The 26,553-nt window shown below is 40.2% G+C and overlaps 1 protein-coding gene and 1 pseudogene across 1 annotated transcript; both read left to right on the top strand.

Moving 5' to 3' along the window:
- The first annotated feature begins 2,845 nt into the window (after positions 1-2,845).
- TUBA1A (tubulin alpha 1a) lies at positions 2,846-7,228 on the top strand. Its single transcript, XM_059080629.2, has 4 exons — positions 2,846-3,102; positions 5,159-5,381; positions 5,525-5,673; positions 6,036-7,228. The coding sequence occupies exons 1-4, from the start codon at positions 3,100-3,102 to the stop codon at positions 7,014-7,016; spliced, it is 1,356 nt and encodes a 451-aa protein (XP_058936612.1). The 5' UTR covers positions 2,846-3,099; the 3' UTR covers positions 7,017-7,228.
- A 16,715-nt stretch (positions 7,229-23,943) lies between these two features.
- LOC131766384 (kelch-like protein 8 pseudogene) lies at positions 23,944-25,421 on the top strand (annotated as a pseudogene).
- The last annotated feature ends 1,132 nt before the right edge of the window (positions 25,422-26,553 follow it).

Raw genomic sequence — 26,553 nt, 5'->3', positions numbered from 1 at the left:
TTACTACCTCTGAATTCTCCATGCTACACTGGATGGTCCAGGGCTTATTGCAGACAGCAAGTAAATGCTTATTGAATAAGCAAGGTAAAATACTTTAATAAATACCTTTAAATTATTAACCACGATAATAGTTATGAAAATATGCACAGACAGAAATCATTCATTTAATTCAACAGACATGTATATGATGTCTACCATATGCTAGGCAATCTGTGACTAGGATTCACATTTTAATGGAGAGGAGATGTAGACACCCAAATAAATAATTTAAATTCCACAAATATTATGAAAGAAAAAATGTTTTATCCTAATTTTACTGTGGACAAGAAAGAACACATTAGTAGAATATTTATACATGTATACTGATGTAAGTTAAAGAATCTGGCAGTAAATATAAAAAAATGATCTAGTAGGACTTCCCTGGTGGTGCAGTGGTTAAGAATCCGCCTGCCAATACAGGGGACACAGGTTCGATCCCTGGTCTGGGAAGATCCCACAGGCCACAGAGCAACTAAGCCCGTGCGCCACAACTACTGAGCCTGCGCTCTAGAGCCCGCAAGCCACTACTACTGAAGCTCACCCGCCTATAGCCTGTGCTCTGCAACAAGAGAAGCCACTGCAATGAGAAGCCTTTGCACCTCAATGAAAAGTAACCGCTGCTCGCTGCAACTAGAGAAAGCCCACACACAGCAACGAAGACCCAACGTAGCCAAAAATAAATAAATTTTTTAAAAAAATGATCTAGTAAAAATATTTTTTTTGCTTCCCATAGCTTGTATGCTATTAAGTCAGATAATCAGGAACAAAAAGAATAGATTATTATTTCCCCTCCTCTCCCATTTATATATTTAAGATTAACAGTGCTCACATAGTCTATTTCTGACCTAGATCTTATTGTTACTTATGTCCAAGGGGAGGGAAAAAAATCCTAATTTTCATGAATGCTTCTGAGATAGAATTACAAAGAATCAATTGCATGAACCCTCCTCTCTTTTATTTAATCCTCTGTAAACTGCAATAAAGAACTGAGACTATTGGAGAAATGACATATTGTTTTCATATTGTAAAGAAAATAAAATTTAAGACTGTGCCTCTTACTCCAAAAAAGGAGATCTGTACACTTTACCGTCGTCCAGTTGTATGTAATTTATTTCTTTATTAAACTTTTGAAAGAAGTATTTTCAATGAGCTACTTATTAATCCTTATACTTCCCTATGCCATTTAATTCTTACTTTTGTTAAGTGTATTTCCTGGTTCAGTAAAAAGTATTCAAGTCATCCTTAACCCTTCTGTCTCTTTACTGAAATATACTTTTATTTGCTAAAGGGATAGAGACAAGATAATGAAGATTATTTTTCCTGTAAAATATGCAAGAAGTAGGTAAAATTATTTGCGTGTCGGGTCTCATTTTTTTCTAGGGATGACTACCTCTTGAACAAGTAAACCAGAGCTGTGGCTGGCAGGCTAGAAAAATCCATGGTCGCCACTGTCACACCACAACCTGCAGCAGCTGTCTCAAGTCCCTCCCTCCCACGCCCAAGCACTGCCTGCCAGCCCAGCAGGAATGAATGAGCTCTGCAGAGCACTATAAATGGTGCTGCAGACGCTGAAAATCTGTTGCTAAAAACCAAAAGGAAAAATTATCCACCAAAATACAAATTTTCAACTTCGGTGGCAATAACAAACTTCTTTACCTATGAAATTTCATTAGCAACGTCAAATGGTACCCAGTCAGAGTCATATTCTGCATACCACATCCTTGTTGGTAATGGAACCTTTCTAAATAGCAAAAGAATGTTACTGCAATCCATTTCCTAGGGCTGAAAGCAAAGCCTTTTGTCCCAAGAGGCAATTGAGCAACCACCAGTCTCTAGTTGAATAGCAACAGTATGAGGCTGGCTACAATTCCCACAGTTAAAAACCCAATCTTGGAGGAGAATTTACTGAATTCACATAAGACCTACATAAAAAAGAAATGCAGTTATTGAGCTGACATCTACACAGTCGTCTGTGGAAGGAGACAATATTACAAAATGGTTTTCTTTTTTACACTATACAGCTCTCCTTTTTAATTTTCTTTCCGGAAGAGAGAACAATGCAGAATATAACTGCATGCACAGGTAGTACTAGCTTCTGAACTCAGTTCTTTCTCTTTTCTCAATTTTGTATTAGGAAAGATGATTCATTTTAAGGAACAATACACTACATAAAATATATTATATAGACTTATGGTAAAGGAATATTTCTAGAAGACTAAGTATGGTATGTTCATTAGCTCTTAATAATCTTCATTCTAGAACTACGTGTGTGCTTCCATATTTAGTATGATTATTCTTTCCATCTTCTGTTATTGTTTAACTATTAGGGAGAGGGTTGCAAAAGAAGGTCTGAAAATAAATTACTTGAACCTGAGAAACCATTTTGGATGGTCCTATTATTGAATCTTTTTTAAATTAAAAAAAATTACATTTACCCAAGCCATTTTAAGCAACATTCCCATCTTCTCTTCTACTTCATTTTTAAAGCAATTAGTGATGTTGAATCCTCACCGAATGCAGTTTAGTATACTTTGAGGGGAGGGAGGGGCTGGGAATAATTTTCCATTAAATATCTCATCTCAAATTCTGCGATTACATGTTGGGGAAAAAAACTCTTACATTGGTAATTTTAACTGTAGTTTGAGGTTTAAACAACATAAAATCATCCAACTCCAGTTCTCTTTCTTCCCTCCCCTCACCCCTTCGCAACCCCACCCCATAATGGATGTTCGTCTGCCTGTTTTTGCACGGTCTCTTTGTCTGAAGGATGCAGTCTATGGATGCTAGGGAAAAAGGGGTGGGTGAGAGATTACCTCATCCCATGTCGCTTGCACCAATCACCACTCTTCTGTCGTGGCTTCTCTGGGCAGATTGAGGGGTCTGGACCAACAGGAAAAGGCCCCAGCCCATCCCCATGGTGACCGAGTTGTATATAGGGAGCCGCATCCGCCCATGTGCCGCAGGTTCTCTTACATCGACCGCCTAAGAGTCGCGCTGTAAGAAGCAACAACCTCTCCTCCTCCTCTCCGCCATCTGCTCGGCTGCCACAAAACAGCAACTATGGTAAGAATGTTTTCTCCGGCTCTTTGTGACCGTTGGGTGGGGTCAGCCTCCCAGGGTCTACCTGGAAAATCTTAAGCCCTTCTTCCTTTACAACTCGTTTGGATCAGTGTAGCTTTACGCTTTATTTGCGAGGTTGAGATTTGCCCCAAATCCTTGAGCCCGGCCGCCGCCGCAGTGCGGGGTGCAGGAGCCCAGCCAGAACCGCGTCCAGGGCGCAGCGGAACAGTGAGGGAGAACAAAGGCGGCGCGGAGGGAGTTTTTGTTATCCGAGCCCTGCGTTGCAGCAAGCAGCTCATCTGTCGGTGATGAAAGGCTCTGGGGCAGGGAAGGCGATATTGGCGTCGCCTGCTCGGCCCCTCTGTGTGCGCACGGTACTCGTGTGACTCGAAGAGCCCTTCCCCGCGTTGTTCCCCAGGGACAGGGAGAGGAGGAGTCGACCAAAAAGTCGGGGGTCGGTGGGTGTTGCTGGGAAGAAGAGGGGGAGAGAAGGAAAGGGACAAAGCGGAGTTTCGAGTTAATATGAAAAGATCCCTCGCCAGTTCGTTGACGTTTTAGAAAGATACCCATGTATTAACGGGGAAAATGGTTAGTTTCTGTTGGAACCCGTGGCAGCCGGCGTCAAGGCGGCGCAGGGGCGGAGTTGTTTGTTTCTTGCTTCCCTGGCCTTGGAACCACAGGGCGGGGTTCGCCCTCACTAAAGCCTCCTCTGTCAGGAGAAGACTTCTAATAAGCCTTTCATCTTTGCAGAACCGTAAGCGTTAAAAGGTTTTTCATTCACTGTTAAAACTTAGATGAAATTTTTTTTTCTTGAGGAGCAAAATCACAATTCACTTGACAAGCCCTTTAATGTCTGGTGTGGGGCCGCCCAGCCCTGACCGACTCGTGTGTGTCCGTCTTGGCCGCACGTTCAGCGAGAGAGAAAGCCGATTTTGTGAGCCAGGGTGCTGTATTGCGGAGGACCCAGGGAAACGCCCTTCCCTCCCCCCCACCCCGCCCCCATTTGTCAGGGAATAGACAACGGATAGACAAAGGAAGCTGTAGCCATAGAAGCCATAGAGAAGACACTCTCTGTTGAATGTAATGAGTATGAATATTCTGTACTCTGTGGTGGTTACAGAATCTCAGGATGAAAATACTATTTTGTTGTTTTAAATAATATTTCATTATCCTTTCACTGGCCTTTTATTCCTTGTTTGGTAGCTTCTCATGTGCTATTTGTAATTAAGGAACTGTTGTTTTAAAGATACTAATAATTTTTCAGTTTTTTGCAGTGGAGAAGATTCTGGGAAAACTTTTTTTTTTTATAAGTAATGAAAATGCTGCAGACAAAGAAGAGATACTCTTGTGCAGCTGTCTTTTGTTCTAGTGCATCTTCATTAATTCATTTCAATGTAGGCATATGGTCCCAGGCTGGGTCAGAGGAGGAAAACTGGCAGAATAGCACAATGAGATCATGTAGGCAGTTGCTGGAAATAGAGCTTGCTCTGTTAAATAATGTAGCAGACAGTACAGCCTGGCACCAGGCACAGCAAATGCAGCAAGGCAGCAATGCAGGAGGCATTCCTTGTTTAGCTTCTAACCCTCTAGTACTGATGGATTCTGCAGAAAGACTGCAAAAGGGTGTGGCTTCCAGCCTCAGCTGCAGTACAGATGTCCATGTTGGAATACCAAGTCCTATTTAGCAGAAATGCTCATCTTTATTTAAAGGGAAAGGAGGCAGTAATATTGATTACAGTTAATTACTGATTGAATTTACTTCATTTTACAAATTCTGTGCTTCGAATATTTTTTAAATATGAGAAATCTTCTATTCAAGCATGGCTGTTGGAACAATGGGCTTGCACCATGTGCTAAAGAGTGCAACATTATTATTCAGACCACACGCATCTGCAGCATTTACAGCAGGTGGTTTTCCTTAACTGTTTCTATTGTGTTATGGAGATGACCTCAAATAAATTTGAAGAATACTTCTATATTACTTAGTTTTAGAAATTTACTGAAAACTGAAAATGCTAATATAACTAATTTTACAGTTTTTTTCTGTTCCTTCCCACAGCGTGAGTGCATCTCCATCCACGTTGGCCAGGCTGGTGTCCAGATCGGCAATGCCTGCTGGGAGCTCTACTGCCTGGAACACGGCATCCAGCCTGATGGCCAGATGCCAAGTGACAAGACTATCGGGGGAGGAGATGACTCCTTCAACACCTTCTTCAGTGAGACAGGCGCTGGCAAACATGTGCCCAGGGCAGTGTTTGTAGACCTGGAACCCACGGTCATTGGTGAGTTGACCTCAGTAAATCCCAATGAGATCCCGGGGGTCCAGAACAGGAGGTGTATCCTGGGGGCTCCAATGATGCCCTGGGGTCGAGCAGACTTGTGCAGGTTGTTAGTGATGGGTGGCTGCTTCGTTTTCCTTTTCCAGATGAAGTTCGCACTGGCACCTACCGCCAGCTCTTCCACCCTGAGCAGCTCATCACAGGCAAGGAAGATGCTGCCAATAACTATGCCCGAGGTCACTACACCATTGGCAAGGAGATCATTGACCTCGTCTTGGACCGAATTCGGAAACTGGTATGTTTATTCTCAAGAATAAAGTAAATTAATGAACCTAAGGGAGATGTTTGAAATATGCTCTTTTTTTTCCACACAGAATTGAAATGTAATAGTGAGGTTAATTATTCCTTTAAAGTTTTTTTAAAAGTTCAATTAAAATATGAATTATTTGATGTCATTTTATAAATATTAATGAATATATTTTAATAAAGAAATGCTGAGTAATTTAAGGAAGGTCTACATTTTTAAAAGTGTTTCTTGTCAGAATACAACCTAAATCTTTGGAGTTAATATGAAAAGTGAAAATATTTACTATGATTACTGTGATGGTATCACAAAGAGCAATAACTATGTTTTTTTCTATTCCTCTTTTGTAACAGGCTGACCAGTGCACAGGTCTTCAGGGCTTCTTGGTTTTCCACAGCTTTGGCGGGGGAACTGGTTCCGGGTTCACCTCCCTGCTGATGGAACGTCTCTCTGTCGATTATGGCAAGAAGTCCAAGCTGGAGTTCTCCATTTACCCAGCCCCTCAGGTTTCCACAGCTGTAGTTGAGCCCTACAACTCCATCCTCACCACCCACACCACCCTGGAGCACTCTGATTGTGCCTTCATGGTAGACAATGAGGCCATCTATGACATCTGTCGTAGAAACCTTGATATTGAGCGCCCAACATATACTAACCTGAATAGGTTGATAGGTCAAATTGTGTCCTCCATCACTGCTTCCCTGCGATTTGATGGAGCCCTGAATGTTGATCTGACAGAATTCCAGACCAACCTGGTGCCCTATCCTCGCATCCACTTCCCTCTGGCCACATATGCCCCTGTCATCTCTGCTGAGAAAGCCTACCATGAACAGCTTTCTGTAGCAGAGATCACCAATGCTTGCTTTGAGCCAGCCAACCAGATGGTGAAATGCGACCCTCGCCATGGTAAATACATGGCCTGCTGCCTGTTGTACCGTGGCGATGTGGTTCCCAAAGATGTCAATGCTGCCATTGCCACCATCAAGACCAAGCGTACCATCCAGTTTGTGGACTGGTGCCCCACTGGCTTCAAAGTTGGCATTAATTACCAGCCTCCCACTGTGGTACCTGGTGGAGACCTGGCCAAAGTACAGCGAGCTGTGTGCATGCTGAGCAACACCACAGCCATCGCTGAGGCCTGGGCTCGCCTGGACCACAAGTTTGACCTGATGTATGCCAAGCGTGCCTTTGTTCACTGGTACGTGGGTGAGGGCATGGAGGAAGGAGAGTTTTCTGAGGCCCGTGAGGACATGGCTGCCCTTGAGAAGGATTATGAGGAGGTTGGTGTGGATTCTGTTGAAGGAGAGGGAGAGGAAGAAGGAGAGGAATACTAAAGTTAAAATGTCACAAAGGTGCTGCTTTTACAGGGAAGCTTATTCTGTTTTAAACATTGAAAAGTTGTGGTCTGATCAGTTAATTTGTATGTAGCAGTGTATACTCTCATGTACAATTACTGACCTATGCTTTAAAACATGACGCTTTGTTATAGATCCAAGCTATCCATTTCTCTGATGGGTTTGAATAAAGTGTTCCCTGTCTTAAATGAGCTCAGTCTTGTGCTTTCTATCTGGGTGTCTGAAAATTTTCGTCTATTCAGTAGATTGAGAAGAAAGAATAACTAACTATTGACTGTGGTTTATACATATTCTGTGCAATGATTTAGTTTTTAATTTTAAATGATCTTAGTATATTATAAAACTTATTTATAAAATATAACATGCATATCTAAAGATTACTATTAGATGTAAATCAACCATACTTTAATTTTAAAAATCGATTAAAAAAAAAGGCGGTAAAGATTACCGTTGGAGAACATCCATGCTACTCTTAAGTTTTGACTCCATTATAATAGTTACTTAAATTGCTAGTACTTTGAGAATTGATATTTGCTAATGCACGACCAAAATCTGGTTGACTGCTGAGTCTCATACAGCTAACATAAAATGGTGAATATCCCAAATGCATTATCAGGTCTTATAAGCTTATTTTCATGCCCCTCATCTCCTTGGCAAATGTCTAGTGCCATCATGCTTCCTCTGCCCTGGGTTCTCAAAAGCAGTCTGTTCTCCAAGCAATTTCCTGCTATGCTAGACCTAGTTCTTTACTTTCTTCTCTCCAAATTTATTTTCAGCTAAATATCACACTGGAAAAGCCTGATACACTTATTCACTCTAATGTGTTAGATATATGTCTAAACTTTAGCTCACCAAGGATATTCTTATTTTAACATGGGCCAATAACTTCAAAGAACAAAACTCTAACAGTAATAGTAGGCATCAACAACCAACACAGTGAATGAAACAGTTTTGGACCAAGGGGTTTTGTCAACAATAGAGTTCAGCTGCCAGTCCAAATGACCAAAAGGCTAAGAACCCAAGGACAGCAAGTTGTTTTGTGCCATCACATTATCTTGTTCTGGGATAATACCCAGTGATGATGAAAAGATTTTTTTGGTATTAACCACCTATTTAATCTGTTTTTTCCTTGGCACTGCCAACTAAGGGGTGTAATAGAATTGCAGTACTGGAATCTGAGTTTAATGTAAGTTAATGGAGATAATGAAGAAGAAATAAGCCAAGATCAGCTAATTTGAGGAACTTGCCTGGTGGTGCACTGGATGAGACTCTACGCTCCCAATGCAGGAACCTGGGTTCGATCCCTGGTCAGGGAACTAGATTCCCACATGCATGCTGCAACTATGCCTGGGATTTCCCTGGTGGCCCAGTGGCTAAGACTCTGCACTCCAAATGCAGGGGGCCCTGGTCAGGGAACTAGATCCCACATGCTGCAACCAAGAGTTTGCATGCGGCAACTAAAGATCCTGCATACCGCAACTAAGACCTGGCGCAGCCAAATAAATAAATAAACAAATTTTTTTTTTTAAAAAAGAGTTCACATGCCACAACTAAGGAGCTGGCAAATGGCAACTAAGGAGCCCACCTGCCTCAACTAAGACCAGGTGCAACCAAATAAACTTTTTTTTTAAAAAAAAGATCAACTAATTTGAAAGCCAATTCAGAATTGCTCAGTAGTTTTAACTAGAGCTAATGCAAACAGATCTGATGCACAAAAGTAAAAGGTCTTGCTCATTCAGATAAAAAACAATGTGGAGGGACTTCCCTGGTGGTTCAGTGGTTAAGACTCCACACTTCCACTGCAGAGGGCATGGGTTCAACCCCTGGTTGGGGAACTAAGATCCCACATGCTGCACGGTATGGCTCCCCCCAAAATTTGGCAACTAGATCAAATGTCAGTTTTTAATGTACACTCCCAGCACACAGCAAAATATAAGGGATGCAGTAGATGTACAATGGTTATTGGTTGAATGAGTAAAATGTAGGATAAAAGAGATACAAATATAAAAATCATAGAAGTTACATAAAAACCCTATGATCCTCATCTCAATTGTAAATATCAGTATGAATTTGTTATATATCCTCTATTATGAAAGAAAAAAAACATTTTATAGCTTTGTCCACTGAAAATGCCTAGAACCAATGTAACAGTAGTATCCCCAGCACTTGATCGTGGTCGCTAAATATCATTTCTCACTGAAAGGAAGCAGGACATTTTAGAGAAATGACTAATTCCAAGCCTGGAGCAGGAAATATACAAGTTCAGCCCAAGTATTTTCTCATTCCAGAAAGCAAGGAAGACATAAAAGACTAAAGTCAAATCAAAGGGACACAGAAGTCAGGTTGAAGGGGCTCTCATTTGATGGTACAACGTAAGTATTGAAAACAATACTGACTGCAATGTATTGAACCATACAAAATTTGTTAAAATCCATGAAATCATAATGGCTTTGTTTAATTTAAAAAAGAATGTAAAAATTACTAAAAACATTAAATAGAATGACCATATGATCCAGAAATTCCGTTGGTAAGTATGGACTCAGATAATTGTACACCCATGCTCATAGCAGCATCATTCACAATAGCCAAAAGGTGGAAGCAACCCTAATGTCCATCAATTGATGAATGAATAAACAAAATGTAATGTATATACAATGGAATATTATTCAGCCTTAAAGAAGGAAGTTTTGACACATGCTATAACATGGATGAACTCTGAGGACATCATTCATAAGCCAGACACAAAAGGACAAACAGTGTCTCATTCCAATTATGAGGTAACTAGAATAGTCAAATTCATAGAGACAGAAGATAGAATAGGAGTTCCCAGGGGCTGGGGGGAAGCATATAATGGGAAGTTATTGTTTACTGGATACAGTGTTTCATCTGTTTGGTGGTGATGGTTGCACAGTGATGTGAATGTACTTAATGCTACTGAATTGAACCTAGGGGCAGGACAGGAATAAAGACGTAGACGTAGAGAATGGACTTGAGGACACGGGGAGGGGGAAGGATTAGCTGGGATGAAGTGAGAGAGTGGCAATGACATATATACACTACCAAATGTAAAATAGATAGCTAGTGGGAAGCAGCCGCATAGCACAGGGAGATCAGCTCGGTGCTTTGTGACCACCTAGAGGGGTGGGACAGGGAGGGTGGGAGGGAGACGCAAGAGGAAGGGGATATGGTGATATATGTATATGTACAGCTGATTTAATTTTTTGTACAGCAGAAACTAACACAACAATGTAAAGTAATTATACTCCAATAAAGATGTTAAATAAATAAATAAAATAATAATAATAAATGGGTTAAAATGGAAGCAACAGGGATATATTGTACAGCACAGGTAAATAAAGCCATTATTTTGTAATAACTTTTTAATTTTTAAGTATAGTTAATTTACAATATTTTGTAATAATTTTAAATGAAGTATAATCTATAAAATTATTGAATCACTATGTTGTACACCTGAAACTAGTATAATATTGTAAATCAACTATACTTCAGTTTTTTAAAAAGGTTAAAATGGTAAGTTTTATGTTTGCATATCTTACTACAATTAAAATAAACAAATAAACAATGGAAGCATAAACCAAAAATTTTTTTTAAAATTACCTGTAAGGAAAGGGAATATGGTCTAACCAGACTTCTTTGGTATTTGTAGTATCATTTGACTGTAGAAACATGTGACTGTATTATGTATCATACAAAAGAATTAAATCAAGGTGGAAAAAATATCTAATAATTAAAAGCAAAATGAAACCAGTTAATCTAACCAAGTATGAAGTTGGTGGCTTAATTACAAACTGGAAAATTATTTCAAGTGACTTGAAAACATAGTAATTTGGGAATTCCTTGGAGGTTCAGTGGTTGGGACTCTGTGCTCTCACTGCTGAGGGCCCAGGTTCGATCCCCGGTCGGGGACCTAAAATCCCACAAGCTGTGGGTGGTGGGGGCGGCAGCCAAAAAAAAAGAAAGTAATTTGGTTGTATATCCATAGTAAGTATATAGCCTAAGGAAGAAAAGGAACTCCAAAAAACCAAGCTGTTTTCAGTAATCATATAGTTATTAATAATACTGATATTGTTATTTTGAAACTATTACATATTAGAATAAATGAAATAATTCATTAATGTTATTAGTAAACAAAAACCTCAAAAACCTTAAAAGTTATTATAATTATATGATATATGTTCAAGAAAGTAGAGATATGAGGAACAATCCAAATCAAGATTCTAGAGATGAAAAATATATCTGAGGTTTAAAAAAAAAAAACTAACTGGGATGAACAGGGGACTTCCCTGGCAGTCCAGTGGTTAAGACTCCATGCTTCCACTGCAGGGGTCACAGGTTTGATCCCTGGTCAGGGAGTTGGGGAACTAAGATCCCACATGCCACACAGTGAGGTGAGAAAAAAAAAAGGGATGAACAGTAGATTAGACCACAGAAGAAAAGATTAATGAATTGAAGACATAACAATGAAAAGTATCCAAAATGAAAAAAATGAAACACAGAACAACAAAAACTGAGGAAAAAATGAACAAATATATGGATACTAAATAGAACGTAAGCAGGAGCACATTGATGATGACACAGCATTTTAAAACAGTTTATAAACCTTCAAGAATGAGATTTTAAACTTATGGCTTTTATATTTTCTCAATTACAAACTACTTTCAACATAAAATACACTGCTACAAATAAATTTAAAATAAATTTTATAAATTTATAAGGAAATATTTTTAGGATTAGAATTTAAATAACTTTAAAACACTTTTTAAATATATCATTTCTTTTACTTTATTTTTTAATTTTTTAATTTTAATTTTTGCCGCACAGCTTGTGGGATCTTAGTTCCCCAACCAGGATTGAACCACCAGGGAATTCCCGGTTTTACTTTATTTTTAATTGTGGTAAAATACACATAGAATAGAATTTACTATCTTAACCATTATTTAAGTGTACAGTTTGGTAGTGTTAAGTGCATTCACATTGTTGTGCAACCAATCTCCTGAATTCTTTTCACCTTTAAAAACTAAAACTTTATACCCATTGAACAATAATTCCCCACTCCACTCTCCCCTAGCCTCTGGCAACCACTGTAATAGAGAAGAACAAATCTGACTCCATATTGGATCTGTTTCTTTTACTTTAACCTTTGTATTCTATTACTTTTTCTATAAGTTAGGAATGTTGGGCTTCCCTGGTGGTGCAGTGGTTAAGAATCCGCCTGCCAATACAGGGGACACAGGTTCGATCCCTGGTCCGGGAAGATCACACATGCCACAGAGCAACTAAGCCTGTGTGCCACAACTACTGAGCCTGCACGCCACAACTACTGAAGCCCGCACACCTAGAGCCCGTGCTCTGTAACAAGAGAAGCCACCCAGTGAGAAGCCTGTGCACCACAATGAAGAGTAGCCCCCGCTCGCCGCAACTAGAGAAAAGCCCATGTGCAGCAACAAAGACCCAACACAGTCAAAAAAAAAGTTGTGGGAATTCCCTGGCTGTCCAGTGGTTAGAATGGCACTTTCACTGCCAAGGGCACAGGTTTGATCCCTAGTCAGGGAACTAAGATCCCACAAGCAAAACAAAGAAAAGAAAAGAAAAGAAAAGAATGTTGCCTATAGCCTGAAATATACAGGATAGCCCATTCTCAATACTCTTACTCTCAAAGGTATAAATCTTTTCTATTCCTATAGAGATAAAAAGTTTCATTCAGGGCTTCCCTGGTGGCACAGTGGTTGAGAATCCACCTGCTGATACAGCGGACACGGGTTCGTGCCCTGGTCCGGGAAGATCCCACATGCCACGGAGCGGCTGGGCCCATGAGCCATGGCCGCTGAGCCTGCACGTCCGGAGCCTGTGCTCCGCAACGGGAGAGGCCACAATAGTGAGAGGCCTGCATACCACACACACAAAAAAAATAATAATAATAATAAAAAGTTTCATTCAAAATATACAAATATTTTGAGTTCATACAACTCAATAACAAAAATCAAAAACAATCCAATCAAAAAATGGGCAGAAGACCTAAATAGATATTTCTCCAAAGAAGACATACAGTCAATAGGGACATGAAAAAATGCTCAACATCACTATTTATTAGAGAAATGCGAATCAAAACTACAATGAGGTACCACCTCACACCAGTCAGAATGGCCATCATTAAAAAGTTTACAAATAACAAATGCTGGAGAGGGTGTGGAGAAAAGGGAACCCTCCTACGCTATTGGTGGGAATGTAAATTGGTACAGTCACTATGGAAAACAGTATGGAGGGTCCTTAAAAAACTAAAAGTAGAGGTGCCATACAATCCAGCAATCCCACTCCTGAGCACATATCTGGAGAAAACTCTAATTTGAAAAGACACATGCACTGCAATGTTCATAGCCGCACTATTTACAATAGCCAAGGCATGGAAGCAAGCTAAATGTCTATCGACAGACGAATGGATAAAGAAGATATGGTGTATATATACACAGTGGAATACTACTCAGCCATTAAAAACAAATGAAATAGTGCCATTTGCAGCAACATGGATGGACCTAGAGATTATCATACTAAGAGATGTAAGTCAGAAAGAGAAAGACAGGGGAATTCCCTGGCCGTCCAGTGGTTAGGACTCTGCGCTTCCACGGCCAAGGGCCCAGGTTTGATCCCTGGTCAGGGAACTAAGATCCCACAAGCCATGTGGCATGGCCAAAAATTAAAACATTAAAAAGTCTTTAAAAAAAGTGAAAAACAATAATAAAGAGAAAGACAAAAACCATATGATGTGGGCTTCCCTGGTGGCGCAGTGCTTGAGAGTCCGCCTGCCGATGTGGGGGACGCGGGTTCATGCCCCCGTCCGGGAAGATCCCAGGTGCCGCGGAGCGGCTGGGCCCGTGAGCCATGGCCGCTGAGCCTGTGCGTCCGGAGCCTGTGCTCCACAACGGGAGAGGCCACAACAGTGAGAGGCCCGCGTACCACAAAACAAACAAACAAACAAACAAAAAACCATATGATGTCACTTATATGTGGAACCTAAAGTGATACAAATGAAGTTATTTATGAAACAGAAACAGACTCACAGACATAGAAAACAAACTGATGGTTACCAAAGGGGAAAGGAGGTGGGGGAGTGATAAATTAGGAGTTTGGTGTTAGCAGATACAAACTATTACATATAAAATAGATAAACAACGAGGTCCTACTCTATATAGCACAGGGAACTATATTCAGTATCCCATAATAAACGATAATGAAAAAGAATATATACATATAACTGAATTACTTGCTGTACACCAGAAACTAACACAACATTGTAAATCACCTATACTTCAATTAAAAATTAAAAAGTTGCATAATAGAGAATAACATTTGTCTTGTCAGAGGTTTATAGGAAAATTGTGACCAGACCTATGTGGACAGTTGCAACAACAAAGGATTCTGGCACCAAGAAGTTTGCAGCAACCAACCACACCCCCTCCCCTCTTAATATAAAAGAAGTTTGAATTCTAACTCAGGGAAAGTGGTTCTTTGGGACACTCGTCTACCATCTTCTCAGTCTGCTGGCTTTCTGAATCAAGTTGCTATTCCTTGCACCAAAGTGTCTCTTGATTTATTGGCCTGTGGTATGGCAAGCAGTATAAGCTTAGACTCAGTAACACCATTTATTCCACTTTCTGTCTCTTAATTTGTCTATTCTAAGTACCTCAAATAATAGAATAAGACAGTATTTGTCTTTTTGTGAATAGCTTATTTCACTTAGCATAACAACCTCAAGGTTCGTCCATGTTATAATATAGTCAACATTTCCTTCCTTTTCAAAACTTCCTTCCTTTTTAAGGCTGAATAATATTCCATTATATGTATATACTACATTTTGTTTATCCATTCATCCATTGATGGACATTAGGGTTGCTTCCACATTTTGGCTATTGTGAATAATGCTGTCATGAACATGGGTATATTTGAGTTTTATACCCAGAAGTGGATTTGCTGGATCATAATATATGGTAATTCTATGTTTAATTTTTTTTGAGGAATTGCCAAACTATTTTCCATAGAGACTAAAGCATTTTACATTCCCACCAACAGTGTATAAAAAGTTCCATTTTCTATATATATATATATCCTTGTTAACACTTGTTATTTTCTATTTTCCTTCTTCTTTTTTTTTTTTTTGGTTGCACTGCATGACTTGCAGAATCTCAGTTCCCTGACCAGGGATTGAACCTGGGCCACAACAGTGAAAGTGCAGAATCCTAACCACTAGACCACCAGAGAACTCCCCTTGTTTTTCTTTTTTGTTTTTTACAGTAGCCATTCTAGTGGGTGTTAGGTGGTATCTCATTGTGGTTCTGATTTGCATTTCCCAAATGATTACTGATGTTTAGCATCTCTTAATGTACTTATTGGTCATTTGGATATCTTCTTTGGAGAAATGTCTATTCAAGTCCTTCGCTCACTTTTAAATTGGGTTGTTAGTATTAAAGCACATTTATTGGGACTTCCCTGGTGGCACAGTGGTTAAGAATCCACCTGCCAATGCAAGGGACACAGGTTCAAGCCCTAGTCTGGGAAGATTCCCACATGCCATGGAGCAACTAAGCCCGTGTGCCACGACTACTGAGCCTGCACTCTAGAGCCCATGAGCCACAACTACTGAGCCTGCATGCCACAGCTACTGAAGCCCACACGTCTAGACCCTGTGCTCCACAGCAAGAGAAGCCACTGCAATGAGAAGCCCACGCACCACAGCAAAGAGTAGACCCTGCTCACTGCAACTGGAGAAAGCCTTGGTGTGGCAGCAAAGACCCAACACAGTCAAAAATAAATAAATTTATTTTTTAAAAAAATAAAACACATTTATCTTGTGACTTCCCTGATGGTGCAGTGGTTAACACTCTGAGCTCCCAATGCAGGGGGCTCAGGTTTGATCCCTGGTCAGGGAACTAGATCCCACATGCACACCTCAACTAAGAGTTCGCATGCCACAACTAAGGAGCCCACAAGCCGCAACTAAGGAGCCCCCCGACGCAGTGCAACCAAATAGATAAATAAATATTTTTTAAAAACCACATTTATCTTGTTATTTAATCTATGAGGTTATGATAATCTTGAGAAAATCAAAATGTAAAAAATTGACAGCAAAAATAATATTTTGAGACCATTATATAAATTTTACAATTATCTTGTATGTAACAATTTCTTCATATTAAAAAGTATGGTGCTCATCCTATCATTTTCTCTATCTTTAATTGGAATGTAACTCTTGGCCTTGAGACAACATATGTTTTGTAATTTTTTTAATCAAATGTATGGAAAGGATATATCTCAATGTAAGAATTTCTATCTTATTTATATAATGTTAATAATTTTATCAGAATGAATATTGAATTTTCTTAAATGTGTTTCCAGTAATATTTGGAGGCTGACATGATTTTTCTCCTTAAGCACATTATAATGAATTATTCTAAAAGCTTTTCTAATGCTGAGTCATCACTGCATTTCCATTTCCAATACAAAAAACTTGGTCATGGTGATTACTCATTCTTTTTTTTTTTTTTGGTACGCGAGCCTCTCACTGTTGTGGCCTCCCCCGTTGTGGAGCACAGGTTCCGGACGCGCAGGCTCAGTGGCCATGGCTCATGGGCCCAGCCGCTCCACGGCACGTGGGATCTTCCTGGACCGGGGCACAAACCCATGTCCCCTGCATCGACAGGCGGGCTCTCAACCACTGCGCCACCAGGGAAGCCCAATTATTCGTTCTTCTAATGTGCTACCAAATTCTATCTGATGACGTGAATTTTCACTCCCACCAGCAATGTCTTGGAGTCTTATATTATTTTTAATATAAGTTCACTAGAGTCCTGAGAATGGGCTGAAGGTGAAATATTTTCTCCCTGGATTTTTACCAGTCTCACATGTTTCTATCACCTTGTACCACCAAACCTTGACTGGTGTTTCTAATTGTCCTCCTTCCAGGGAGGGATTTTGCAGCTTTTTAGCTAAAAGGAAGGTCTGTGTGTGAGTATCTCTCACACTCATACATTGTCCTCTATCTTTTTCTTTAGGTTGGGAGTGTGAGAGGTTGTGGGCAGGAGGAAGGAGGAATGGGAAGACTTCACTGTCTTTGAAATGAGAGTTTCCTTTTACTTTCTTCTATTGCCTCTGAGAGCTTTGGGTCTGGAGGCCTGACCACCAGGCCATCAGCGGCCTGAGTCTAAAGCCTGGAGATGGTGGATGATCCCCAAGCCACAGAATTTTTGTCTCTGGAGGGCTACCTTCTTCAAAGAGGAAGTAGGGGGAAGTGAATTGGTTATTAGTTTCTGAGTTTTGCCAAATAAAGTAGAATCTAAGAAGAAAAAAACCCCATATGAGTCATATTATGTATTTTTCAATATAGACTGTACATTACACTAGTACATTCCAGAAAAAAAAATGTAATTCCACCAGAAGCCTATATCGTGCAGTCCAGGTAAGTAGGCCTTTGATGACCTAGCTTAATTCAGAGATAGAACTTAAGAGTATCTAAAGCAGAGGTCATTCTTGATGACTACAGGTAGTGAGAGCAGATATCCTCGTCTTGTTTCCAATCTTAGAGAACGTTTACTATTTCACCATTAGGCATGAAGTTAGCTGTCAGTTTTTCATATATGCTCTTTATCAGGTTAAAGTTTCTTTCTATTCCTAATTTGCTGAGAATTTTTATTTTTATAAGTGGATATGGGATTTTGTCAAAAATTTTTTCTGAAATGATCACATGGGTTTTTTTTCCTTTATCCTACTAATATGGGGAACTGGGTTCATTGCCTTTTGAATATGAAACCAACCTTGCATTTCTGGGATACACTATACTTGGTTTATATTTTAAAGCTGAGATTCTCAACCTAGGACTCTGGATAACATAGATACTTTAGGGACTTGCCTGATGGTCCTGTGGCTAAGACTCCATGCTCCCAATGCAGGGGGCCTGGGTTCAATCCCTGGTCAAGGAACTAGATCCCACATGCCTCAACTAAGAGTTCGAATGCCGCAACTAAAGATTCTGCACGTGGCAACAAAGATCCTGTGTGTCACAACTAAGATCCATTGCAGCCAAATAAATATTTTAGAAACAAACAAACAAAACATAGGTACTTCATAAAGGATTCTCATGGGTTGTTGAACTCCCTGATGTTATATGCAAAATTCTGTGTGAATACACTCATGGTAGACCGTTGCCAAAGATAGCCACTAACTGTTTCTCTCATCCCTGTAGGTACATGCTATGTCTCCCATCAAGAGGTGGAGTCTAGGGCTTCCCTGGTGGCTCAGTGGTTGGGAGTCTGCCTCCCGATGCAGGAGACACGGGTTCGTGCCCCGGTCCGGGAGGATCCCACATGCCGCGGAGCAGCTGGGCCCGTGAGCCATGGCCACTGAGCCTGCGCGTCCGGAGCCTGTGCTCTGCAACGGGAGAGGCCACAGCAGTAGTGAGAGGCCCACGTACGAAAAGAAAAAAAAAAAAAAAGAGGTGGCGTCTATTCCTCTCTCCTTAAAACTCAGTTGGCCTTATGACTGCTTTGACTAATAGGATGTGACAGAAGAGAAGCTACACCAGATCTAGGTCAAGCCCTTAAGAAGTCTGGCAGCTTGTTTTCATTCAGAGAGGTCATGTGGAAAAAAACCAGGACACCCCATCCAACAGCGAGCACAAAGACCCCAAACATGGGAATGTGACTGTCCTAGGCATTCCAGCACCAGCTGAAATCCCAGCTGAATGCAATTACATGAGTTAGCCAGATGACACCACATGGAACAGAACTGTCCATAACCCACGTAATCATAAAAAATAATAATTGTTGTTTTAAGTCAATAAGTTTTGGGGTAGTTTGTTACACAGCAATAGATATCTGATACAGGGCTTACCCACACATCTGGAGAGAAAATATACAGTTTTTCTTGTTTGTTTGTTTGTTTTTATTTCTTTTGGTCTGTGTTGGGTCTTCGTTGCTGCACGCAGGCTTTCTTTAGTTGCAGCAAGCGGGGCCTACTATTCATTGTGGTGCACAGGCTTCTCATTGCGGTGGCTTCTCTTGTTGTGGAGCACAGGCTCTAGGCTCACGGGCTTCAGCAGTTGTGGCATGTGGGCTCAGTAGTTGTGGCTCATGGGCTCTAGAGCACAGGCTCAGTAGTTGTGGTGCATGGGCTTAGTTGCTCCGTGGCATGTGGGATCTTCACAGACCAGGGCTCGAACCCGTGTCCCCTGCAATGGCAGGTGGATTCTTAACCACTGCACCACCAGGGAAGTCCCTACAGTTTTCATTAGATCCTCCAAAACAATTAAAACCACTAGAGGAATGAAACACTGAATATTCCTTAGGAAACACCTGATAATTATTCTTTTTTTTCAGTGTTTTTGATAGATATTAGCAGCAATGTGTTTAAGATTATAATCTTTTGCCCTATGTAAGTAGACTATAGCTACTGAACTTGGCAATTGAATGAAAGGTCATATGCTTTAGCAATCTAATGCAACTGACAACCTAAGGTGAAAAATGAGAAAACTTACTGGACCATCCCTCCTCTACTCTGAAGCAAGTTTAGGTAGTACTTGAAGGTTCTTCAAAACTCTTCACAAAAAAAATATACATATGAACATGTGAAAGTATATACACAAAAATTATATGCAGAGGAATGAACAAAAACAAACCAAAAGTTCTACACCATAAAATGTCATAAAAATATAGTTGCATACATAAACCAACTGAATGTATTCAACTGTAATCATAAATAGTGCACTCATGGTGGGAAGTGAGTGTGATTTGAATCTGAGCTGCAATCTACCTGGGTAGAGTCTAGATAAAAAATGACTGAGACATAGGGCATGGCTTCCATCTGATAAATGGGGTGGGGTAGAGAAGAGGGTTGGAAGGATAATGATAATACTGTGGACAACTAGTTCCTATCGAGTAACAGGCATAATGAATCAGAAGGGTCCAAGATAGTACAGCAAAGAGAAGCTAACCCTGGAAAAAAGAGCTTGAAGAGATCAGGCGAGGTACCCAGATAGTTCAAAGAGAATATATCAGGGACCCAGGCAAGGTCTGCTAGGCAGATTGGCTCCCATGTTAGGCATTATTTAGGGAAACAACAGCTAAATGTTCCTTTAAGTGTCCAGGATGTTGAAGGCCAAGATATCCAAGGTCTGACCTAGAGAGGAAGGACAAACCCAGGATTCCGGGTGGCATTCAGAGAAATCCTTGCTGCAGCATATCACAGAAGGAATGACCTAGCCCAGTGACAATATAGAAGAAAGTATACCAAATGAGTTACATACTGGAACTCATGGGGAAACCCTTGATGAAGGAAACACAAGAAAACAAGGTGAGAACCAAGGAAGCTGATCAGTTGTAATGCCATAATGGAAAGATTAGAGCAGCAAGCAGTTGAAGAGATGAAGTGAGGGTCAGGAATATGGGTGCAGCCAAGATGGGTTCTACTAGAAAAGATCTCTCATGAGGTTTCAGTCATGCTGCTGGCCAGGGTTGTAGTCTAATTTGAAGACTCAACTGAGGGAGAATTCTATTCCAAGCTCACTCCCATGGTTGTTGGCAGAATTTAGTGTCTGGACAGCTGTTCAATCGAGGGCCTCAGTTCCTTGCTGCCTGTTAGCTGGAGACCTGCATGCAGTTCCTTGACACATGGGCCTCTTCAAAGGGCAGCACAACCTGGCAATTGGCTTCCCTCAGAGCAAGTGAGCAAGAGAGAAAAAGAGAGCCCTTAAAACAGAGCCCACAGTCTTTTTCCAACCTAACCTCAGAAACAACATCTTATTACTTTTGCTGTAGTCTGTTAGAAGTGACTCACTAGGCCCAGCCTACTGTCAAGGGGAGAACACAGGACATGAATACTAGAAGAAGGGGTACAACGGAGGCCCCATCTTAGAGGCTGTGTATCATATTACTCAGATCTAAAAACTCTATCCCTATACTTAATTGTCACAAATATCAAATTTCTGGCAGTGATGATCTGTCTGGCCCAGTTTGGGCTAGAATTTCTCCTGTGGGTCTGTTAGCCTTGGCTAGATCGGGCAAGATCATGTAATACATTTTATTATTTTTAGACACTTCTAGAGAATAGGAAATTGTTGTAGGCTTGTTAGTCACATGAAAATTTGTTACAAAGATACACTGTCAAGCTATTATTACAACTATATAAAAACTAAAAAGATTACTTGAGATTTATTATTGGGAAATCAAGCTAAGGAATGTTTTCACTCAGTCTCATTGATGATTGCCTTATTCTCTAGAGCTAAAGGGAGAGAGTGAGCCATCATTTTATCAACTGCAGAGACAATTTAATGGGACAATTTAGACATATCTTGTCTAAGTCAAATTAGAAGACTCTCAGAATTATGAAGGAAGTAGTGGGGGGAGAGAATAAAGAAAACAGATATAACAGAAATAAGACCAACAAAAGGAGAGATTTTTAAAGAAAATTCACTTGATGCCCTTGAAAGTCAAGGCGTCTCAAAGGTAAATAGAAAATCATCTTTGCTGACACTGACACAATATTTACATAAAGGCAAATAACTTAAGGTAGGCTCTGAGTATCACTGCTTTGATTCGATTGTCTTATTTTTAAAGTTATTCTGTAGGGAGTTCTGCTCTCAGTAACGGTAGAGTTTCTTACAGACCAAGCCTACAGCAAAAAAAATTGAAAATATGAACAAAATTTTAAATTAAAAAATCTATTTGTAGATATCAGAGAAGTACCAAGGCAGCAAGGACTTGAGGGGCTAAAATCTCAGACAGAAAAGAAGTTCTAAGAGATAAGCCTGACATTCAGTGCCTCTTTTCCCCTTAAGGCATTACTGATTCAAAAGTAGTAATGAAAGTTTGAGAAGCTGAGCAAAAAGCAGTAGCTAAATGGCTGAAAAACTAAACTGGTCTTCCTGTAGTCTTACAGAGCTTGTGGGGGGAAAATACTGGAGGTTTAGGACCTAATGAGATAGAGGAAACCTGGCAATCACCCCTTACTTTTAGTTGAAACCCTCAAAGGCCTACACCTAAGGAGAGACCGGCTCCTATAAATACTAAAGCTCAACTTCTCATTACAAAATGCCTGGCTTGATTAAGATAGTCTAAGCTTACCCTAACTGATTGTCAGAAGCAAAAACGAACGCTTGCAAGAAGACTACACCATTCAGGGCTTCAAATTATCTCTTTAATTTTTCATAAACCATTTTCAGTATTAAACAATAAAATACTAGTATTCCAGACAAGATCAAATGACAAAAACTGAAGAGATATCAGAGAAGAGAAACAGATCTACAGAAGAGCCAGGTACTGGAATTATCAGACTTGAACTTTAAAATAACCATAATGAATAGGTTTGAGAAATTAAATGACAAGATGGAGAAATTCCGTAGAGGAAACTGTATGAAATATGAAATGGAAATTCTAGAACTGAAAAAAAATCACATTTAAGAACTCAACAGGGCTTAACAGCACACTGCACACAAATAAAAAGATAATTAGTGAACTAGAAGACAGGTCAGAAAAATCATCTAGACTGAAGCTCACAGAGATAAAAAAGAAAAGAAAAGGGAATTCCCTGGTGGCCCAGCGGTTAGGACTCCTTGTTTCCACTGCAAGGCGCCTGGGTTCAATCGCTGGTTGGGGAACTAAGATCCTGCAAGCTGTGCAAAGGAACAACAGTAAGGCTAACAGTTGGCTTCTCAACAAAGTGATGAAAGCCAAAGATAATGGAATGACACATCCAAAGTGTTGCAAGATAATAACTGCCAAGCTAGAATTCTATACTCAATAAAAAATGTCCTTCAAAAATAAAGACAAAAAAAAAAAGAAGAAGACAAATTAAATACATTTTCAGACAAACAAAAACTGAGAGAACTTGCCACTGGCAGACCTGAATTAAAGGAATACTAAAGGGAATTCTTCGAATAAAAGGAAACTAATCCTAAATGGAAGCACAGATATGCAAGAAGAAATTTAGCAATAAAAAGGGTAAATAAGAAGGTAAATCCTAAAGAATATTGAGCTGACATTTAAGGATATATGAGAACAGGTAAAAATAAAGAATTTATGGAATGAAAAGCTATGATCTTCCAGGAAAACAATTTGCAGATGAATTAAAGGAGAGAATGTTTACTGTCCAAATCTGAATTGTGGCTGGAAAATTAAGCAGAGGGACTATCTCAAAGCAAAGAGCTTAAATACAAACAGAAATCATGATGGAAAATACAAGACTTAGAGGATAGATCCAGGAGACCTAATACGCAAATAATGGCAGTTCCAGAAGAGAAAGAGAACAACAGGTGGCAATACTTAAAAAAAATACTATAGATTGCTGGATACAAAAATATACAAAGGCTCAAAAGAGTGTGCATCTGTCAGGTGCTCGCGTGGGGCTGGTACGGCGCCGCTCAGGGCTGTGGGAACCTGGTAGCGCGGCTGCAGCCTTGGTGAGGCCGGGAGGAACCGAGAGGCGGGACGAGCCGAGGACTGAGCTAACTGGACAATGGCAGTTAAGTAGGTTTTGAAAAATGTCTGAAGTTTAGTGAACTGCATCTACGTCCTGCCTTTTCCCCATCCTTTACAAAAGAATAAATGGGGGCTTCCCTGGTGGCGCAGTGGTTGGGAGTCCGCCTGCCGATGCAGGGGACGTGGGTTCGTGCCCCGGTCCGGGAGGATCCCACGTGCCGCGGAGCGGCTGGGCCCGTGAGCCATGGCCGCTGGGCCTGCGCGTCCGGAGCCTGTGCTCCACAACGGGAGAGGCCACAACGGTGAGAGGCCCGCGTACCACAAAAAAAAAAAAAATTAATTAAATAAATAAATAAATTAGTGTTAAAAAAAAAAAGAATAAATGGGATGTTTGAGAAGAGAGCTGTATTAAAAGAAGAGTGTTACAAATGGCTTCAGAATCTATGAATGCAAAACAAGCTAGGTATCGCTTCACAAACGGGAAAAGGCAACAGCACCAGCAAATAAAGAACAGATCTTCACTTGGTGATGGTGATGGAGAAGACTCCTTTATATTTGAAGCAAATGAAGCTTGGGAAGATTTTCATGGTTCTCTTCTTCAGTTTTATGAAAATGGAGAACCCTGTGATATCAGATTGAAGGTTGAACTGGTGGCTAGAGCTTGTTGTGAATACATGAAGTTATATTTTCATCCCTCCAGTTGTCTGGCAGTAAGAACCTTTGCAGAAAGTCACAGTCGTATAGACTTAATGGACATGGCAGATCAGTATGCCTGTGAGCATTTTCCTGAAGTGGTTGAGTGTGAAGACTTTGTTCGTTTGCTGCTGTTGCCAGTTGATTTTCTTATGGGTGCTTTGGCAAAAGAACAGATTGTCAAACAAAACCTAAAATGTAGAGATTTATTGGATGAAGTAAGAAATTACTACCTTCACTTGAGTAGCAGGGCAGTACCTGACTTTGAATACTCCTTTCGGACTACCCCAAGGAAACACACTGCTGGTGTGCTATTTTGTGTAGGTGGTCGAGGTGGATCAGGTGACCCCTTTCGCTGTATCGAATGCTATTCTATGAACAAAAACAGCTGGTTCTTTGGACCAGAAATGAACAGTCAAAGGTGACATATGGGTGTAATCTCAGTGGAAGGTAAAGTGTACGCAGTGGGTGGACATGATGGAAATGAATATTTAGGTAGTATGGAGATGTTTGATTGTCTCACTATTAAATGGATGATGAAGGCATCAGTGAACACAAAGAGGTGAGGAATTGTCTTGGCCTCCTTGGGAGGCCCAATTTATGCAATTGGAAGGTTAGATGACAACACTTGCTTGAATGATGTTGAGAGATATAACATAGAATCTGATCAGTGGAGTACAGTGGCACCAGTGAATACTCCCCATGGAGGAGTTGGCTCTGTGGCTCTTGTGAACCATGTTTATGCAGTAGGTGGCAAGGATGGAGTAGCTTCCCTATCTAGTGTGGAGAGGTGTGATCCACATCTCGATAAATGTTTAGAAGTTAAAGAAATGGGTCAGCGAAGAGCAGGCAATGGAGTTAGTGAGCTCCATGGTTGCTTACATGTTGTTGGTGGTTTTGATGATAATTCTCCTCTGAGTTCAGTTGAGTGGTATGATCCTCGAAGCAACAAGTGGGATTTTGTAGCAGCCCTTACCACTCCCGGGGGTGGAGTGGGGATCGCAACAGTGATGGGCAAAATCTTTGCAGTTGGTGGTCATAATGGCAATGCATACTTAAATACAGTAGATGCATTTGATCCAGTGCTGAATAGGTGGGAGCTTGTTGGATCTGTGTCTCACTGCAGAGCTGAAATAGGTGTAGCTGTGTGTGCCTAACTAGGCAAATTCGAGATGTAGGTCGTGGATCCAATAATGTGGTTGACTGTATGTGACTTGAGTTCTAGCCACCAACAATTTAATCATATCTGATAGGCAAGAAAGACTACCAGGATTTTGTAATGGCCGTTTTTGAACAATTTTAACTATTATTAGAGTCTCATTTAAATGGAAACTGTTGTATTGTGACTACGTACAACTTTTGAAATGGTAGCTGAAACTACTAGTAATAAAGTTGATACTTCCCACTTTAACAAATAATGAAGTAGGGAAGGAAGACACTCTAACTGGAAACCATACGTCCTCCAAAGAAAATGTGTTTAAAGGAGTGCCAAAACCTTGAAATTCCTTTTTTTAAAAAACTATGGATGAATCAAAATGTAAAATGAAGTCATTTGCTGAGCTTTACCTTTTGCCTTAAGGTGTTAACCGTAGGCAGTGGACTTTTCCTAGAGGGGAGATTGTGAACCTATTCATCAACACAAGGATATCAGGACACATAACAGACCTGCTCCATTTGAAGATCTTTTCTACTTGGTGCTGATGAATTTATGCCTTGTTTTTTTCTAGGTGTTGATTTTTCAATCCTTTGAATATTTACAGAAATAGGAAAAATGTTTCATCTTTCTGAATGCCCTTTGGCTGTGTTTTCAGAAGCTTATAGGAATGCTGTAGGAAGCCCTTAATTTCAGTTTGAATTGTTAGGACACCAAAAGACCTAACTGAACTAATTCCACCTGAACGAATCTGCACTTTTATTTTTTCATCTCATGCCGAAAGGATTTGTTTCATAATCAAAAATTGAACCAGAGGGGATATTAGAGGAGAAAGCTTTAAAGTCGACATTATTGGTGCCCACTCGAGAGCCTTGAGAGGGAATGGTGTCCGTTACATGACTCCCCAATGAGGGGACTCCAAAAATATATTTAACACTCTTCTTTGATTTAATCATTTCATTTTGAACCCAAGATTTATTATCTTTCTATTTTGCTATTTGACACCATCACAGTTTTTCTAAACTGTACAGAGTCTGGATTTATTTATTATCAGAAAATGAATGCATTTTTACAAAAACCCTTTATAGACTGTAGTGGAACTGTTGATTACCTCAAGTCCATCATTACCAATAAAAGATATTGTAAAAACAAAACAAAAAAAATACAAAAATCAACTACATTTTTATATACC

This window comes from Kogia breviceps, chromosome 12, assembly GCF_026419965.1.
Source record: "Kogia breviceps isolate mKogBre1 chromosome 12, mKogBre1 haplotype 1, whole genome shotgun sequence".
Lineage (NCBI taxonomy): Eukaryota > Metazoa > Chordata > Mammalia > Artiodactyla > Physeteridae > Kogia > Kogia breviceps.
This window is presented reverse-complemented; position numbering and strand designations above follow the sequence as displayed.